Raw genomic sequence first — 20160 nt, forward strand, 5'->3', positions numbered from 1 at the left:
TGCTCCAGAGCCTTTCCGTTCACCTTCCCACTCCTGGGCCAGACTACACTCAATCATACGACCCACTGAAGAGATGAGTCTTCAGTAAAGACTTAAAGGTTGAGACCGAGTTTGCGTCTCTGACATGGGTAGGCAGACCGTTCCATAAAAATGGAGCTCTATAGGAGAAAGCCCTGCCTCCAGCTGTTTGCTTAGAAATTCTAGGGACAATTAGGAGGCCTGCGTCTTGTGACCGTAGCGTATGTGTAGGTATGTACGGCAGGACCAAATCAGAGAGATAGGTAGGAGCAAGCCCATGTAATGCTTTGTAGGTTAGCAGTAAAACCTTGAAATCAGCCCTTGCTTTGACAGGAAGCCAGTGTAGAGAGGCTAGCACTGGAGTAATATGATCAATTTTTTTGGTTCTAGTCAGGATTCTAGCAGCCGTATTTAGCACCAACTGAAGTTTATTTAGTGCTTTATCCGGGTAGCCGGAAAGTAGAGCATTGCAGTAGTCTAACCTAGAAGTGACAAAAGCATGGATTAATTTTTCTGCGTCATTTTTGGACAGAAAGTTTCTGATTTTTGCAATGTTACGTAGATGGAAAAAAGCTGTCCTTGAAATGGTCTTGATATGTTCTTCAAAAGAGAGATCAGGGTCCAGAGTCATTGTCCATTTGGAAGACCCATTTGCGACCAAGCTTTAACTTCCTGACTGATGTTGCTTCAATATATCCACGTAATTTTCCTACCTCATGATGCCATCTATTTTGTGAAGTGCAACCAGTCCCTCCTGCAGCAAAGCACCCCACAACACGATGCTGTCACCCCCGTGCTTCACGGTTGGCATGGTGTTCTCCGGCTTGCAAGACCACCCCCCCCCCTTTTTCCTCCAAACATTACAATGGACAAACAGTTCTGTTTTTGTTTCATCAGAATAGAGGACATTTCTACAAAAAGTACAATCTTTGTCCGCAAACCTTAGTCTGCTTTTTTTATGGGGGTTTTGGAGCAGTGGCTTCTTCCTTACTGAACGGCCTTTCAGGTTATGTTGATATAGGACTCGTTTTACTGTGGCTATAGATACTTTTGTACCTGTTTCCTCCAGCATCTTCACAAGGTCCTTTGCTGTTGTTCTGGGATTGATTTGCACTTTTCGCACCAAAGCACTTTCATCTCTAGGCGACAGAACGCGTCTCTTTCCTTAGGGGTATGACGGCTGCGTGGTCCCATGGTGTGTATACTTGCATACTATTATTTCTACAGATAAACGTGGTACCTTCAGGCGTTTGGAAATTGCTCCCAAGGATGAACCAGACTTGTGGAGGTCTACATTCTTTTATCTGAGGTCTTGGCTGATTTCTTTTGATTTTTCCAATGATGTCAAGCAAAGATGCATTGAGTTTGAAGGTAGGCCTTGAAATACATCCACGGGTACAACTCCAATTGACTCAAATTATGTAAATTAGAATAATCAGAAGCTTCTAAAGCCATGACAATTTTTCTGGAACTTTCCAAGCTGTTTATTAAAGGCACAGTCAACTTAGTGTATGTAAACTTCTGACCCACTGGAATGGTGATACAGTGAATTATAAGTGAAATAATCTGTCCAAACAATTGTTGGAAAAATTACTTGTGTCATGCACAAAGTAGAAGTCCTAACCGACTTGCCAAAACTATAGTTTGGTAACCTCTCTTGGGCAGGGGGCAGTATTTTCACCTCTGGTTGAAAAGCATGCCCAAATTAAACTGCCTGCTACTCAGTCCCAGAAGATAGGATATGCATATAATTAGTAGATTTGGGTAGAAAACACTCAAGTTTCCAAAACTGTTAAAATAATGTCTGTGAGTATAACAGAATGGATATGGCAGGTGAAAACCTGAGGAAAATCCAACCAGGAAGTACTATTATTTTGAAAGGCTGTTTTTCCATTGAAAGCCTATCCACCATACAAAGACTTAGGACCCAGTTCACGAGCTCTATGGCCTCCCCTACATGTGACCAGTGTTTAGGCATTGTTTCAGGCTTTTACTCTGAAAATTAGGGAGATACAGCACTTTCAATCAGTGGCCAGTGGAAATTTCCAGACATGAGCCAAGCGCCTGATCGGGAGCGCGCCTTTCTTGTTTCTCCTTTTCTATTGACGAAGCTTTTGTCCGGTCAAAATATTATTGATTATTTATGACAAAAACAACCTGAGGATTGATTTTAAACATTGTTTGACATGTTTCTACTAACTTTAATTTTACTTTTCGTCTGGACTTTGTGCCCGAGCCTTGTGCATTCGGATTGCTGGACATAACGCGCAAACAAAAAGGAGGTTTTTGGTCATAAAGAGGGGCATTACCGAACAAAAATAACATTTATTGTCTAACATGGAGACCTGAGAGTGCCACCAGATGAAGATCATCAAAGGTAAGTGATTAATTTTAATCGCTATTTCTGACTTTTGTGACACCTCTCCTTGGTTGGAAAATGGCTGTATAGTTCTCTGTGGCTCGGGGCTGACCTAACAATCGTTTGGTGTGCTTTCGCAGTAAAGCCTATTTGAAATCGGACACTGTGGCTGGACTTACAAGAAGTTTATCTTTAAAATGGTGTATGTTTGAGGAATTTTAAATAAGGGATTTCTGCTGTTTTTAATTTGGCGCCTTGCAATTTCACTGGCTGTTGTCGAGGTGGGACGCTAGCGGGTGGGACGCACTTGTACCAGAGAGGTTAACAAGAAATGGGTTAACTTGTGGAGTGGTTGAAAAACGAGTTTTAATGACTCCAACCTAAGTGTATGTAAACTTCGACTGTGTGTGTGTATATATGTATGTATGTACAGTGGGGAGAACAAGTATTTGATACACTGCAGGTTTTCCTACTTACAAAACATGTAGAGGTCTGTAATTGTTATCATAGGTACACTTCAACTGTGACAGACGGAATCTAAAACGAAAATCACATTGTATGATTTTTAAGTAATTAATTAGCATTTTATTGCATGACATAAGTATTTTATACATCAGAAAAGCAGAACTTAATATTTGGTACAGAAACCTTTGTTTGCAATTACAGAGATCATACGTTTCCTGTAGTTCTTGACCAGGTTTGCACACACTGCAGCAGGGATTTTGTCCCACTCCTCCATACAGACCTTCTCCAGATCCTTCAGGTTTCGGGGCTGTCGCTAGGCAATACTGACTTTCAGCTCCCTCCAAAGATTTTCTATTGGGTTCAGGTCTGGAGACTGGCTAGGCCAGGTCTGAAGAGCTCCAATGTTTCAGGTTTAAATTCGCTAGCAAACAACCGTGTGGTTGAATCAGTAATCTGTTGTCGTGTTGAAGCCTCCTGTCCCGTCCACTAGATTATAAGAAGAAGAAGAAGCATCACCTGAAAGACTCACATCGCCATCTGCTGACTGGAGTGGGTAACGCAGACTGGAGAAACATCTCCATTACAATGTTTATACTGGCAAGCAATGTCATAAGAAGTAATGTAAAAACAACCAGATGTTATGTTTTCTCTTACTTCCTACAGCCAATACTTTCCTCCAGGGCTGACCTGCCCATTAGACAGGATTAGGTGACAGATTGAAGAGGGTGTTATATTCCTAGCTAAACTGACCAAGGCTCATCTCTAACAACACATAATAACACTTCATATAATGCTGCCCAAATACAAAAACTTCTCTCACCCAGTGGCATATGGGATATTTAGGTGAGTGTTGCTGTTGCCACATGAAGCAGTGCCCACTTTGCAAAAGGCAACATGGACAGATAGGACCCTATCTGTGTAGAGCACATGCACCTTTGCCCTTCCAGTCTCTGAAGTGCCCTTTTGGGTAATTTGTATTCAGTTTTTTCTCATCAGTTATTCTACACCCACTGCCTGCAAGCCATCGTTAAATTAGCCTCAGTGATTTGTATTTTCCAGCAACTTTGTTCCTGTTCCCAAGAAAGCGAAGGTAACTGAGCTAAATGACTATCGCCCTGTAGCACTCACTTCCTTCATCATTGAAGTGCTTTGAGAGACTAGTCAAGGACCATATCACCTCCACCCTACCTGACACCCTAGACCCACTCCAATTTGCTTACTGCCCCAATAGGTCCACAGACGACGCAATCGCAATCACACTGCACACTGCCCTAACCCATCTGGACAAGAGGAATACCTATGTAAGAATGCTTTTCATCGACTACAGCTCGACTACAGCTACATTTAACACCATAGTACCCTCCAAACTCGTCACTAAGCTCGAGACCCTGGTTCTCGACCCCGCCCTGTGCAACTGGGTCCTGGACTTCCTGATGGGCTGCTCCCAGGTGGTGAAGGTAGGTAACAACATTTCCACCCCGCTGATCCTCAACCCCCACAAGGGTGCGTTCTCAGCCCTCTCCTGTACTCCCTGTTCACCCATGACTGTGTGGCCATGCACGCCTCCAACTCAATCATCAAGTTTGCAGACAACACTACAGTGATAGGCTTGATTACCAACAACGACGAGTCGGCCTACAGGGAGGAGGTGAGGGCCCTCGGAGTGTGGTGTCAGGAAAATAACCTCACACTCAATGTCAACAAAAGGAGAATGATCGTGGACTTCAGGAAACAGCAGAGGGAGCAGCCCCCTATCCACATCGACGGGACAGTAGTGGAGAAGGTGTAAAGTTTTAAGTTCCTCACATAGTGGACAAACTGAAATGGTCACCCACACAGACAGCGTGGTGAAGAAGGCGCAGCAGCGCCTCTTCATACACAGGTGGCTGAAGAAATTTGGCTTGTCACCAAAAACACTCTCACATTTTTACAGATGCACAATCGAGAGAAAAAAAATAGAAAATAACGGTTGTTTTTTCTTTGTATTTTCTTCTACCAGATCTATGGTGTTATATTCTCCTACATTCCTTTCACATTTCTACAAACTTCAAAGTGTTTCCTTTCAAATGGTACCGAGAATATGCATATCCTTGCTTCTGGACCTGAGCTACAGGCAGTTAGATTAGGGAATGTCTACAGGCAGTTAGATTAGGGAATGTCTACAGGCAGTTAGATTAGAGAATGTCTACAGGCAGTTAGATTAGAGAATGTCTACAGGCAGTTAGATTAGAGAATGTCTACAGGCAGTTAGATTAGAGAATGTCTACAGGCAGTTAGATTAGAGAATGTCTACAGGCAGTTAGATTAGGGAATGTCTACAGGCAGTTAGATTAGAGAATGTCTACAGGCAGTTAGATTAGAGAATGTCTACAGGCAGTTAGATTAGGGAATGTCTACAGGCAGTTAGATTAGGGAATGTCTACAGGCAGTTAGATTAGGGAATGTTTACAGGCAGTTAGATTAGAGAATGTCTACAGGCAGTTAGATTAGAGAATGTCTACAGGCAGTTAGATTAGGGAATGTCTACAGGCAGTTAGATTAGAGAATGTCTACAGGCAGTTAGATTAGAGAATGTCTTCAGGCAGTTAGATTAGAGAATGTCTACAGGCAGTTAGATTAGAGAATGTCTACAGGCAGTTAGATTAGGGAATGTCTACAGGCAGTTAGATTAGAGAATGTCTACAGGCAGTTAGATTAGAGAATGTCATTTTAGGTGACAATTGGAGAGAGAAAAAAGGGGCGGATCCTTCAGAGGATTCTGAGAGAAGAAACACAGGGACAAATCAGAAACCTGGAAAAACTAAACGGAGCAGAGAATACCAGAAACACAGGGACAAATCAGAAACCTGGAAAAACTAAACGGAGCAGAGAATACCAGAAACACAGGGACAAATCAGAAACCTGGAAAAACTAAACGGAGCAGAGAATACCAGAAACACAGGGACAAATCAGAAACCTGGAAAAACTAAACGGAGCAGAGAATACCAGAAACACAGGGACAAATCAGAAACCTGGAAAAACTAAACGGAGCAGAGAATACCAGAAACACAGGGACAAATCAGAAACCTGGAAAAACTAAACGGAGCAGAGAATACCAGAAACACAGGGACAAATCAGAAACCTGGAAAAACTAAACGGAGCAAACGGAAATTAGAAAAAAAAATGGAATTAGGTTAAAAATAATAGGATTTAATAGGACTTTATATATTCAGTACATTTTATCTCATTACTGGCTTATCTAGCGATAGTTTAGGGTAACAGCTGATATCCTGAAGTGACCTCTAACCTCCCTGCTCCTCAATACTTATTCCACTGGATCAAAGCTTCAGCCAAGGAGGATACATGATAGTGGCAACACATGGAGTTGGGTTGGATATAGTCATGGTAGGATACATGATAGTGGCAACAAATGGAGTAGGGTTGGATATAGTCATGGTAGGATACATGATAGTGGCAACACATGGAGTTGGGTTGGATATAGTCATGGTAGGATACATGATAGTGGCAACACATGGAGTTGGGTTGGATATAGTCATGGTAGGATACATGATAGTGGCAACACATGGAGTTGGGTTGGATATAGTCATGGTAGGATACATGATAGTGGCAACACATGGAGTTGGGTTGGATATAGTCATGGTAGGATAAATGTGAATATGAATTAATGCCCCCATTTCAGTTGACTCTGACATTTTTCTTGTACCCAATGATTTCTGAATGAACTTGCTTGGTCGGTCCTCATGGTGGTTTTACAGGCGTGTTTAATACGTTTTATGTACCAACTGGATTAGAACACATGAAATGCACATTGTTATAATTGGTACCACTTGTTTTCCCTCGACAATATATTAGATGTGTGGAACATATGGAACATACATGAAATGGGATATCAGCCAACTCAGTGACAACAGAACACTGTACAACCTTAACTGTGGAGTGAAATGGGACATCAGCCAACTCAGTGACATCCACAGAACACTGTACAACCTTAACTGTGGAGTGAAATGGGACATCAGCCAACTCAGTGACAACAGAACACTGTACAACCTTAACTGTGGAGTGAAATGGGACATCAGCCAACTCAGTGACAACAGAACACTGTACAACCTTAACTGTGGAGTGAAATGGGACATCAGCCAACTCAGTGACATCCACAGAACACTGTACAACCTTAACTGTGGAGTGAAATGGGACATCAGCCAACTCAGTGACAACAGAACACTGTACAGCCTTAACTGTGGAGTGAAATGGGACATCAGCCAACTCAGTGACAACAGAACACTGTACAACCTTAACTATGGAGTGAAATGGGACATCAGCCAACTCAGTGACAACAGAACACTGTACAACCTTAACTTTTTTTTAAAATTCTACCTTTTTTTAACTAGGCAAGTCAGTTAAGAACAAATTCTTATTTTCAATGACGGCCTAGGAACAGTGGGTTAACTGCCTGTTCAGGGGCAGAACGAAAGATTTGTACCTTGTCAGCTCGGGGATTTGAACTTGCAACCTTCCGATTACTAGTCCAACGCTCTAACCACTAGGCATGGTATATGGTATATGGTATGGAGTGAAATGGGATATCAGCCAACTCAGTGACAACCACAGAACACAACTATGTATAGTTTATACAAACATTAGTCTCTTAGCTCTTATGGCAGGACTTTGACGGTGGTACATCACCCTCCATAACCAACCTATTGTGTGTATTGAACATTCATATTGGACAGCCTTACCTATAGAGTAGCACCACCACCGATCACAACTTCCTGTTTCCATCACAGTTGTTGTGAGTTTTTTATACGGTATCACTTTACTCACAAATAACCTTGGGATGGAAACATGGTTAATCAATCTGTATACAGACAAATTATTTTCCCCTCAGGAAGCTCCGGTAAACAGTGGTTGTAGTACACTGCTGCCACCACCAGGCCTGGAGGTCGTTTTGACTTTGTTGATTGTGAACTGTGTTAGCAGCTGGCTAACTAGCTACCGATCAACCTATTGTGTGTATTGAACATTTGTATTAGACTGGACAGCCTTACCTATAGAGTAGCACCACCACCCATCAGCCCATTCTCTTCTTGATGTCAAAGCTGCAGTGTATTGTTGCTATAGGAGTTTATGATTAATAATCCCAATTATTTGATGTCACCATACAATTCCTTTAAAGCTCCAAGCTGAAAAATATAAATCATCAGAGTGGGTCACCAACCTAAATGTAAACAATATCACTTGATTATCAGAGGAGTGTATTATGACATCAGATAGAACTACTCAGACATTCCAAATATCACTTGATTATCAGAGGGGTGAATTATGACATCATATAGAACTACTCAGACATACCAAACATCACTTGATTATCAGAGGGGTGTATTATGACATCAGATAGAATGACTCAGACATTCCAAATCAGGCTTCATCCATATCATGAAGGTGGATATTGATCCAACCATTTCCAAAGTAATGACCGGGCTGATGGAAACAGGATATGACTGTATACTTTTCTAAATGCCGACAGACGATTTGTTACTTCGTTTTACATGGTTTATTATTTTGTTTGACAAATAAAATATCATTCTTATCCATAATAATTTCATCATGTAGCTAGCCTACCAGCACTGTATCTGTGAGCTGTTGGCTACAGTGCACGGGACAAGAGCACGTTTGCTATAGAACTCAACGTAACAAAAAGAAGATCAGTAGAGTTGAAAATGCGATGGAAACCAATTGAACTTGTATTTTTCATTCAGCACATGGGAATTCAACAGCAGGTGGATCCAACACCCACCGCTTATTCAAACCAGCCCACTGGTGTCAGTTAAACATCTAGCTTCTATTTACATGTTACATAAAGTCAATTCAACATGAAACCAACACAAGGGATTCAGGTTGCCAGTTCTGTGAAAAATATAAAAAAAAATACCTGATGTTCATGGCTTTTTACAAATCCAATCAGTTTTCCACATTAATCAAACATCATGGAATTATTTTGTTGAAATGACGTGGAAACAAAGTTTATTCAACCAGTGGGAGGTTTGTAAATGACCCCAGGAAAGTAAAACAAAGAACTCTTCATTGAGACAATGATGAAACAGCAATCCGTAGGAGAGTTGTGGTGGATATTATAAAATAAGGATCTGCTGGAGTCCAAGTCAAACCAAGATTCTTTATTTCTGAGCTCAGAGAGAATAACACAGAGTTTAAAAAAAGGACTATTTAAACACATGGAATCTGATCTACTCTATTTTCAAACTGACAGACTCCATATTCACTTCATGGTTTCTAATAAAAACATACAAATATATGTTTGAATATACGTTGTACAATTACATTTCATCTGGTAAAGACAGGTAAACACATTATCAGTCAACAATATAAGACAACGGGAGCACTGTGTATGTTCTCTGATGAAGTCAATGTGAAGTGAAATATCAATATTCACACTAGAAGTAATTATTCTCTCCTGTGTGAATTCTCACATGACTTTTAAGTGACTGTGATGAGTAATATGTCTTCCCACAGTCTGAGCATTTGAAAGGCTTCTCCCCTGTGTGTATTCGCTCATGAGTTGTCAGCATTCCTGAGACCTTAAAACTCTTTCCACACCAGGCGCAATGGTATGGCTTCTCCCCTGTGTGTATTCGCTCATGACATTTCAGTTGTCCTAAGCGGCTAAAACTCTTTCCGCACTGGGCGCAAAGGTATGGCTTCTCCCCAGTGTGTATTCGCTCATGAGATTTCATGTTTCCTAAGTGGTTAAAACTCTTTCCACACTGGGCACAATGGTATAGCTTCTCTGCTGTGTGTCTTTTCAGGCTTCCTAACTTGGTAAAACTCTTTCCAATCTGGGAGCAGAGGTGTTGTCTTGCCGGTTTGGACGTTCCTGGTTCCGCAGAGTTTGGTTTTTCTCCTGCCAAAGACAGTGTTTATTTAAAGAGAGACCTGAATGAAACCTCTACATGATAAAACTAGCTGTATGATATAGAACACGACCTAGACACTTCCTTAAACCTAAAATAGGTAAAGAAGTAATTTTGTGTGGAAGTCCAAAACTTAGAGACAGACACAAAGCACAGTAAGGTCTCCCCATTGTCGATTTGGGAAGATGTTACTATAAAAATACAACATGTAAAATGTTGGACCCATGTTTCATGAGCTGAAATAAAAGATCACAGAATTCTTCACTTACGCACAAAAGCTTCATTCTCTCAAATTTGGTGCACACATTTGTTTACAACCCTGTTAGTGAACATTTCTCCTTTTACAAGATAATCTATCCTCCAGGTGTGGCATATCAAGAAGCTGATTAAACAGCATGATCATTACACAGGTGCACCTTGTGCTGGGGAGAATAAAAGGCCATTCTAAAATGTGCAGTTTTGTCACACAACACCACAGATGTCTCAAGTTTTGAGGGAGTGTGCAATTGGCATGCTGACTGCAGGAATATATACTGGAGCTGTTGCCAGAGAATGTAACGTTAATATCTCTACCATATGCCGCCTCCAACGTCGTTTTAGAGAATTTGGCAGTACATCAGACCGGTCTCACAACCGCAGACCACATATAACGACGCCAGCCCAGGACCTCCACATCGTCTGAGACCAGCCACCCGAGTTGTATTCCTCTTTGTAATGAAGCCTGAGGAGTATTTAGCTCTGTAACAAAGCCCTTTTGTGGGGGAAAACAAATTCTCATTGGCTGGGCCTGGCTCCGCAGTTGGTGGGCTGGTGGGTGTTTATATTTTTGTTCTGTATACACAGCTGAAGTCAGAAGTTTCCATACACCTTAGCCAAATACATTTAAACTCAGTTTTTCACAATTCCTGACATTTAATCCTAGTAAAAATTCCCTGTCTTAGGTCAGTTAGGATCAAATCAAATCAAATTGTATTTGTCACATACACATGGTTAGCAGATGTTAATGCGAGTGTAGCGAAATGCTTGTGCTTCTAGTTCCGACAATGCAGTAATAACCAACAAGTAATCTAACTAACAATTCCAAAACTACTACCTTATAGACACAAGTGTAAGGGGATAAAGAATATGTACATAAGATATATGAATGAGTGATGGTACAGAGCGGCATAGGCAAGATACAGTAGATGGTATCGAGTACAGTATATACACATGAGATGAGTATGTAAACAAAGTGGCATAGTTACGGTGGCTAGTGATACATGTATTACATAAGGATGCAGTAGATGATATAGAGTACAGTATATACGTATGCATATGAGATGAATAATGTAGGGTATGTAACATTATATTAGGTAGCATTGTTTAAAGTGGCTAGTGATATATTTTACATCATTTCCCATCAATTCCCATTATTAAAGTGGCTAGAGTTGAGTCAGTGTCAGTGTGTTGGCAGCAGCCACTCAATGTTAGTGGTGGCTGTTTAACAGTCTGATGGCCTTGAGATAGAAGCTGTTTTTCAGTCTCTCGGTCCCAGCTTTGATGCACCTGTACTGACCTCGCCTTCTGGATGATAGCGGGGTGAACAGGCAGTGGCTCGGGTGGTTGTTGACCTTGATGATCTTTATGGCCTTCCTGTGACATCGGGTGTCCTGGAGGGCAGGTAGTTTGCCCCCGGTGATGCGTTGTGCAGACCTCACTACCCTCTGGAGAGCCTTACGGTTGTGGGCGGAGCAGTTGCCGTACCAGGCGGTGATGCAGCCCGTCAGGATGCTCTCGATTGTGCATCTGTAGAAGTTTGTGAGTGCTTTTGGTGACAAGCCGAATTTCTTCAGCCTCCTGAGGTTGAAGAGGCGCTGCTGCACCTTCTTCACGATGCTGTCTGTGTGAGTGGACCAATTCAGTTTGTCTGTGATGTGTATGCTGAGGAACTTAAAACTTGCTACCCTCTCCACTACTGTTCCATCGATGTGGATAGGGGGGAGTTCCCTCTGCTGTTTCCTGAAGTCCACAATCATCTCCTTAGTTTTGTTGACGTTGAGTGTGAGGTTATTTTCCTGACACCACACTCCGAGGGCCCTCACCTCCTCCCTGTAGGCCGTCTCGTCGTTGTTGGTAATCAAGCCTACCACTGTTGTGTCGTCCGCAAACTTGATGATTGAGTTGGAGGCGTGCGTGGCCACGCAGTCGTGGGTGAACAGGGAGTACAGGAGAGGGCTCAGAACGCACCCTTGTGGGGCCCCAGTGTTGAGGATCAGCGGGGTGGAGATGTTGTTGCCTACCCTCACCACCTGGGGGCAGCCCGTCAGGAAGTCCAGTACCCAGTTGCACAGGGTGGGGTCGAGACCCAGGGTCTCGAGCTTGGAGGGTACTATGGTGTTGATCACCACTTTATTTTAAGAATGTGAAATGTCAGAAGAGAGAATGATTTCAGCTTTTATTTCTTTCATCACATTCCCAGTGAGTCAGAAGTTTACTTACACTCAATTAGTATTTGGTAGCATTGCCTTCAAATGGTTTAATTTGGGTCAAATGTTTCAGGTACACAAGCTTCCCACAATAAGTTGGGTGAATTTTGGCCCATTCAGTAGATGGTATAGAGTATATAGGAGGCCCATTCCTCCTGACAGAGCTAGTGTAACTGAGTCAGGTTTGTAGGCCTCCTTGCTCACACACACTTTTTCAATTCTGCCTATAAACTTTCTATAGGATTGAGGTCAGCGCTTTGTGATGGCCACTGCAATACCTTGACTTGTTGTCCTTAAGCCATTTTGCCACAACTTTGGAAGTGTGCTTGGGGTAATTGTCCATTTTGGAAAACCCATTTGTGACCAAGCTTTAACTTCCTGACTGATGTCTTGAGATCTTGAGATATTTCTTCAATATATCCACATAATTTTCCTGCCTCATGATGCCATCTAGTAAGTGAAGTGTACCAGTCCCTCCTGCAGCAAAGCACCCCCACAACATGGTGCTGCCACCCCCGTGCTTCACGATTGGGATGATGTTCTTCGGCTTGCAAGCCTCCCCCTTTTACCTCCAAACATAACGATGGTCATTATGGCCAAACAGTTCTATTTTATTAGACCAGAGGACCTTTCTCCAAAAAGTACAATCTTTCTCCCCATGCAAACTGTAGTGTGGCTTTTTTATGGCGGTTTTGGAGCAGTGGCTTCTTCCTTGTTGAGCGGCTTTTCAGGTTATGTCGATATAAGACTGGTTTTACTGTGGATATAGATACTTTTGTACCCGTTTCCCACAAGCATCTTCACAATGTCCTTTGCTGTTGTTCTGGGATTGATTTGCACTTTTCGCACCAAAGTACGTTAATCTCTAGAAGACAGAACGCGTCTCCTTCCTGAGCGGTATGACGGCTGCATGGTCCCATGGTGTTTATACTTACGTACTATTGTTCGTACAGATGAACGTGGAACCTTCAGGCATTTGGAAATTTCTCCCAAGGATGAACCAGACTTGTGGAGGTCTACAATTTTTGTTGGTCTTGGCTGATTTCTTTTGATTTTCCCATGATGTCAAGCAAAGAGGCACTGAGTTTGAAAGTAGGCCTTGAAATACATCCACAGGTACACCTCCAATTGACTCAAATTATGTCAATTAGCCTACCAGAAGCTTCTAAAGCCATGGCATCATTTTCTGGAATTTTCCAAACAGTTTAAAGGCACAGTCAACTTGGTGTATGTAAACTTCTGACCCACTGGAATTGTAGTACAGTGAATTATAAGTGAAATAATCTGACTGTAAACAATTGTTGGAAACATTACTTGTGTCATGCACACAGTAGATGTCCTAACCAACTTGCCAAAACTATAGTTTGTTAAACAATACATTTTTGGAGTGGTTGAAAAACTAGTTTTAATTACTCCAACCTAAGTGTATGTAAACTTCCCACTTCAACTTTATGTCCATCTTTTCAAGGGTCTGTTTCACAAGGTCCACAAGGTCCACAAAGTCCTGTCCAGTCGATGACTCAGTCAATGACCGCAATGAGTCTCTCGTGGACAACATCAGTGACATATCGCAGAACTACTGCACACTGGTCTTTGGATGTTAAATCCTGTGTTGTGCCCATTTGTACTGAGAACATCCCTGCCTTTCTCACTTCAACAGCAATTGTCTGCTGAATCGACATTCTGATGACTTCAATTACTTTATTTGCTGTTTTGGGCAAAATAATCAAATGGATTTTCAGTGCCTTTCGCTGTCCCTTTCTATTTCCCCTGTACTGGGCACTGAACCTCTCTCTCTCTGAACATCTGGTTGCTCTGAACCTCTCTCTCTCTCTCTCTCCTCTGCACATCTGGTTGCTCTGAACCTCTCTCTCTCTCTCTCTACACATCTGGTTGCTCTGAACCTCTCTCTCTCTCTCTGCACATCTGGTTGCTCTGAACCTCTCTCTCTCTCTCTCTGCACATCTGGTTGCTCTGCAGAATGAGATTAACATGGTAAATAACCTACACTTAAACGTGTATTACTTGTGCAAGTCATCGATTGTATGCCCCCAGATTACAGTCCTACTGATAATCTCATAAATAAAGCACATATTAATCTAAAATCCCCCCAAAAAGCCTAGATGTTTAGGTTTGTGCTCTTAAGTTGTACCTGAAGGTTCCTGCTCTGAGTCTGACTCTGAACTGACCACCATCTCCAGTTCAGCAGGAGCACCTGAAGCTCTAGTGCTGCTGCTTCCTTCCTTCCTCCACCTTTGCAAAGAAAATACTCTTGTCATACTCACTATCATTAGTGTATCAGTAGGCTACATTAATACATTGCAGGGAAAAATTTGAGAGACCCGATGTCCTTTTTGGCACGTGGACACTGCAACAAGAGCGTGGGAGTCGTGCCTGATGCATGGATTCTGCATCAACTCATTCCTGCTCGCTATATTAACGCTGGTCAAGTTGACCATTCATGGCAGGCCAAAACGACCCTCAGCCAAAACGACCCTCAGGCCAAAACGACCCTCAGGCCAAAATGACCCTCAGGCCAAAACGACCCTCAGGCCAAAACGACCCTCAGGCCAAAACGACCCTCAGGCCAAAACGACCCTCAGGCCACCGGGAAATGTCCCGGTGCTCCCTACGGCCAGTCCACTGCTGTCAGGAGTTTTGCTTGCCTGTTCTACAGTCTTGTAAAGATAGGAGTTTGACTGGGACAGGCAATGTAACATCCATAACGTTCTCAGGAAAAGGTTTTGTAAAACATGCCCCTTACATTGGATCATCTTGAAACTTTCTCTCTAAAGCTAACTTTCATCAAGGTTTTATATGGTCTATTGGTTTCTCTCTTTTCATTGGCAGAATCCTTTTTCAGTGTTATGATATTCATAACATCCATATACACCAGTCTATCTTCCTGTCAACTAACAGAACTCTGCTGGTTGTCCTGGTAACAGATACCAGTGGGCAGATCTATTGTATTTGTTCAAACTAAACTACAGCACTTACTTTGATGAGTCAAATCTGATCCTTTCATCTCTTCTCCTCCTCTCACAGTTCCACTCAGCCCCGTTGTTTTCCTGCAGTCCACCAGCAGCACAGACAACCTCTTCATACCCAGCAGTAAGGTGCTACCGGGAGAGGCATGCCACGGGGACTCTGGGAGGGATGAAGGCCTAGCGTTGTCCTGGTAACCATAAAGAGGGGACACAGACACATATCATTATGGATGCTGATGTCACTGTTGTCATGAAGTGCTCTACAGAAACCCAGCCCCAGATAGAGCAAGCTGTATGCTAGACCAGACCAAGCTGTACCATCTGGTGTTCTGATCTGGAGAGACTCTTCTCTGCCTCGTCAGCATCAGGATGTTGTTGAGGCTCCCCAGAGGATCCATAATAGTCATGTCTCTCTCCTGTGTGAACAGGGCCTAAAATGCAAATGTTAAAGGGTCGTTCCACAAAATGGCCTTTTGCATCCCTTTGATATAAGTAGAAATGATGCTCCAATATTGCATTTTAAAAGCCTGTTGTATTAGATGAGGTGCACTTTAATGTTGACCACATGGAGAATTCAATACATCTCATTTGAAAGTCCCAGAAATATATGTACCAAACTGAAACTTCAACAATTCCTACAGTACTGAACAACATATACCAAGTGTAGAACTTCAGTAGAATGCCACTTTAAAACCCCACATTAGTTCAACAGCGGCATAGTTTGTGTCCCTGTTTAAGACAGTACTCACTGGTGTTAATCTGATATTCTGTCTCCCCCTCTTTCACTCCCAAGACGTCTTCCTCCTTCACCTTTATTGAGACAGCATCCTGTTCCTCCCTAAAAGGTTCTTCCTCTGTTTCCTCAATAACATAATCTTCCACGACAATGTTCAGTCCCAGAGCTTCATTCTCCATACAGCAGACCTCTTCTTTAGCAGGGGAGGAGTAGTTTAGTGAACTCATGATCAGGGAAGTTAGCTAGTTAGCATTAGCGACTAGCCTAGTGCTAGGCTCAGTATCAATCTTTAACACGTTTGTAAATTAAACAAGCAAATTAGGTTAAAGTTAACCAGTTGACACGTCAACTGAACTGTGTTTACAACACTGAGATTAGCTCATGTACATTAACACGGTGTAAAGCGGCAATATATCGGTTTTATATTGGCTAGCAAGCTACCGAGGTGGTCGAAAGAGAAGCCGTGTTGTTGTTCCTGAAGAAGCGTCCCGTCCAGTCCATTATACGTCATCAAGAAGCATCACCTGAAAGACGCTCATCGCCATCTGCTGACTGGAGTGGGTAACGCAGTTTGGAAACAATAGTTACGACACTTCTGTATTGGAAAGAACGATATAATAATTTAACAATAAGCTGATATATTTTCTCTTCCGTCCTGTACACAGACGTAGAAGCGTAATATGAATATGTAGATGATTAATAAATACATCTATGAATAGGTAGTGTGTTAATACACATTTGCTCTGTTCAATTATTTACATTCGTTTTTATCTAGATGTGACGGCACTCTTCCCTGAAAGCTACGCTCTTTAAGATACAAATCATCCTGTAAACCACACGTTTTCTCCATCCCTAACAAACACAGCTGATTAATCAAACTGCATTCTAAACTGAAGATCATGATTAGGTGATTATTGGAGTCTGGTGTGTTAGCTGGGGCTGGGGTAAACAAGAGAGCAAATATATCACACGCAAATAGAACTTGATTATCAGAGGGGTGTATTATAACATCAGAAAGAACTACTCAGACATTCCAAATAGCACTTGATTATCAGAGGGGTGTATTATGACATCAGATAGAACTACTCAGACATTCCAAATCAGGCTTCATCCATATCATGAAGGTGGATATTGATCCAACCATTTCCAAAGTAATGACCGGGCTGATGGAAACAGGATATGCCTGTATACTTTTCTAAATGCCGACAGAAGATTGTTGGTTTGTTTTACATGGTGGGGTGTTTTTGTGTCAGTAAACATTTATGAGCGAGAAAAGGCGGTGGAAACTCCTTTATGCGCAAATATTGATATAATAACCATCATATCGAAGTTAACTTGGAGTCACGTGATGAAATGTTGATTGTTCCTCCCACTACGATTTGGGAACCCATGTAGTTTATTAGGCTACAGATTAAATAAACTTCACAGGGTGGTGGAGGTGATGAGCTTGATGCTCCTTTCCAATACATTTTGAGGGTCTTATTCTGGTGACATGATGATTGATGCTTGGTTGCCATTTGACAAATAAAAGAATATCTCTATTATGGATAAGAATCTCATCATGTAGGTAGCCTACCAACACTGTATATGTGAGCTGTTGGCTACAGTGCACGGGACAAGAGCACGTTTGCTATATAACTCAACGGTTTTTCAAAACCATCAGTAGAGTTGAAAATGCGATGGAAACCCATTTAACTTGCATTTTTCATTCAGTTCATGGGAATTCAACAGCAAAACATTTTTTCCGTGCACTACTTCATCACCCAGACTTTTATCTGCAATAAACCTGTTTGATGCAAACATTTCCGGTGGGAAAATGCGTATATTGTTTTATGCAGATTTGAGAATATTCACATGAAAATCTGTCGCAAATGACATGGAAATTTAGCTACTAACCTGGATACTGATCCAAAACCTGCTGCTTATTCAAACCGTCCCACTGGGCATAGACGTCAGTTCAACATCTAGTTTCTATTTACATTTCTTTGATTCGTCAACTAAAGTGAATTCAACATGAAATCTACACAAAATGTCACCTGTCATTGGATTTAGGTTGCCAGTTGGGTGAAACACAAAATATCACCAGTCACTGGATTTAGGTTGCCAGTTGTGTGAAAATTAATAAAAATACCTTATATAAATCCAATCCGTTTTCCACATTGAATAAACATCATCACATGGATTTGTTTTGTTGAAATCAAATCAAATGTTATTGGTCACATACACATGGTTAGTAGATGTTATTGGTCACATACACATGGTTAGCAGATGTTATTGGTCACATACACATGGTTAGTAGATGTTATTGGTTACATACACATGGTTATCAGATGTTATTGGTCACATACACATGGTTATCAGATGTTATTGGTCACATACACATGGTTAGTAGATGTTATTGGTCAAATACACATGGTTAGTAGATGTTATTGGTCACATACACATGGTTAGTAGATGTTATTGGTCACATACACATGGTTAGCAGATGTTATTGGTCAAATACACATGGTTAGCAGATGTTATTGGTCACATACACATGGTTAGCAGATGTTATTGGTCACATACACATGGTTAGCAGATGTTATTGGTCACATACACATGGTTAGTAGATGTTATTGGTTACATACACATGGTTAGCAGATGTTATTGGTCACATACACATGGTTAGCAGATGTTATTGGTCACATACACATGGTTAGTAGATGTTATTGGTCACATACACATGGTTAGCAGATGTTATTGGTCACATACACATGGTTATCAGATGTTATTGGTCACATACACATGGTTAGCAGATGTTTTTGGTCACATACACATGGTTAGCAAATGTTATTGGTCAGATACACATGGTTAGCAAATGTTATTGGTCAGATACACATGGTTAGCATATGTTTTTGGTCACATTCACATGGTTAGCAAATGTTATTGGTCAGATACACATGGTTAGCATATGTTTTTGGTCACATACACATGGTTAGCAAATGTTATTGGTCAGATACACATGGTTAGCAAATGTTATTGGTCACATACACATGGTTATCAGATGTTATTGGTCAGATACACATGGTTAGCATATGTTTTTGGTCACATACACATGGTTAGCAAATGCTATTGGTCACATACACATGGTTATCAGATGTTATTGGTCACATACACATGGTTAGCAGATGTTATTGTGAGTGTAGTGAAATGCTTGTGCTTCTAAGTCCAACAGTGCAGCAGTATCAAACAGATAATATCTAACAAATTCCACAACTAAACCTAATACACATAATCCAATAAAGGAATGGGAAATATAGAAGTATAAAACATGGATGAGCAGAAACACAGCAGCTAAGATGCAATAGATAGTGAAGGATACAGTATTTACAGTTGAAGCTAAAGATTACATACACTTAGGTTGGAGTCATTATAACTCATTTTTCAACCACTCCACAAATTTCTTGTTAACAAACTTTAGTTTTGGCAAGTCGGTTAGGACATCTGTGTTAACGACACAAGTCATTTTTCCAACAATTGTTTACAGATTATTTCACAATCCCAGTGGGTCAGAAGTTTACATACACTAAGTTGACTGTGCCTTTAAACAGCCTTGGAAAATTCAAGAAAATTTTGTCATAGCTTTCGTAGCTTCTGATAGGCTAATTGACATAATTTGAGTTAATTTGAAGAGCACCTGTGTATGTATTTCAAGACCTACCTTGAAACTCAGTGCCTCTTTACTTGACATCATGGGAAAATAAATACAAATCTGCCAAGATCTCAGAAGAAAAATGGTAGACCTCCACAAGTCTGGTTCATCCTTGCCCACAGGTGGCAGCATCACGTTGTGGGGGTGCTTCACTGCAGGAAGGATTGGGGCACTTCACAAAATAAATGGCATCATGGGAGAGGATAATTACGTGAATATATTGAAGCAACATCTCAAAACATCAGTCAGGAAGTTAAAGACTTGGTCGCAAATGGGTCTTCCAAATCGACAATGACGCCAAGCATACTTCCAAAGTTGTGGCAAAATGGCTTAAGGACAACAAAGTCAAGGTATTGGAGTGGGCATCACAACACCCTGACCTTAATGCTATAGAAAACAGTTCATTTTACCCTTTAAAAAATAGTTATAGGGGGAGGTCCGGGGGATGTCTGTCTTTGAAAGGGTCATTGTAATATTTAAGATGTCCCCTTTACTGATGACCTAAACCTAAAA

The 20160-nt window shown here is 41.5% G+C and overlaps 1 protein-coding gene across 2 annotated transcripts; it reads right to left on the minus strand.

Annotated features, from left to right (window-relative positions):
- Positions 1-9000: 9000 nt before the first annotated feature.
- LOC118947713 (zinc finger protein 761-like) lies at positions 9001-16391 on the minus strand. Of its 2 annotated transcripts, XM_036972718.1 has the most exons (5): positions 15970-16391; positions 15539-15651; positions 15231-15408; positions 14386-14486; positions 9001-9758 (listed from the first exon to the last, which is right to left on the minus strand). In XM_036972718.1, exons 1-5 carry the CDS (start codon positions 16181-16183, stop codon positions 9669-9671), a joined length of 696 nt encoding a protein of 231 aa, XP_036828613.1. In that variant the 5' UTR covers positions 16184-16391; the 3' UTR covers positions 9001-9668. The 2 variants fall into 2 exon arrangements, with proteins under 2 accessions (XP_036828613.1, XP_036828612.1); XM_036972717.1 differs by lacking the exon at positions 14386-14486.
- Positions 16392-20160: the final 3769 nt, after the last annotated feature.

This window comes from Oncorhynchus mykiss, unplaced genomic scaffold (assembly GCF_013265735.2).
Source record: "Oncorhynchus mykiss isolate Arlee unplaced genomic scaffold, USDA_OmykA_1.1 un_scaffold_190, whole genome shotgun sequence".
NCBI classification, from domain to species: Eukaryota; Metazoa; Chordata; class Actinopteri; order Salmoniformes; family Salmonidae; genus Oncorhynchus; species Oncorhynchus mykiss.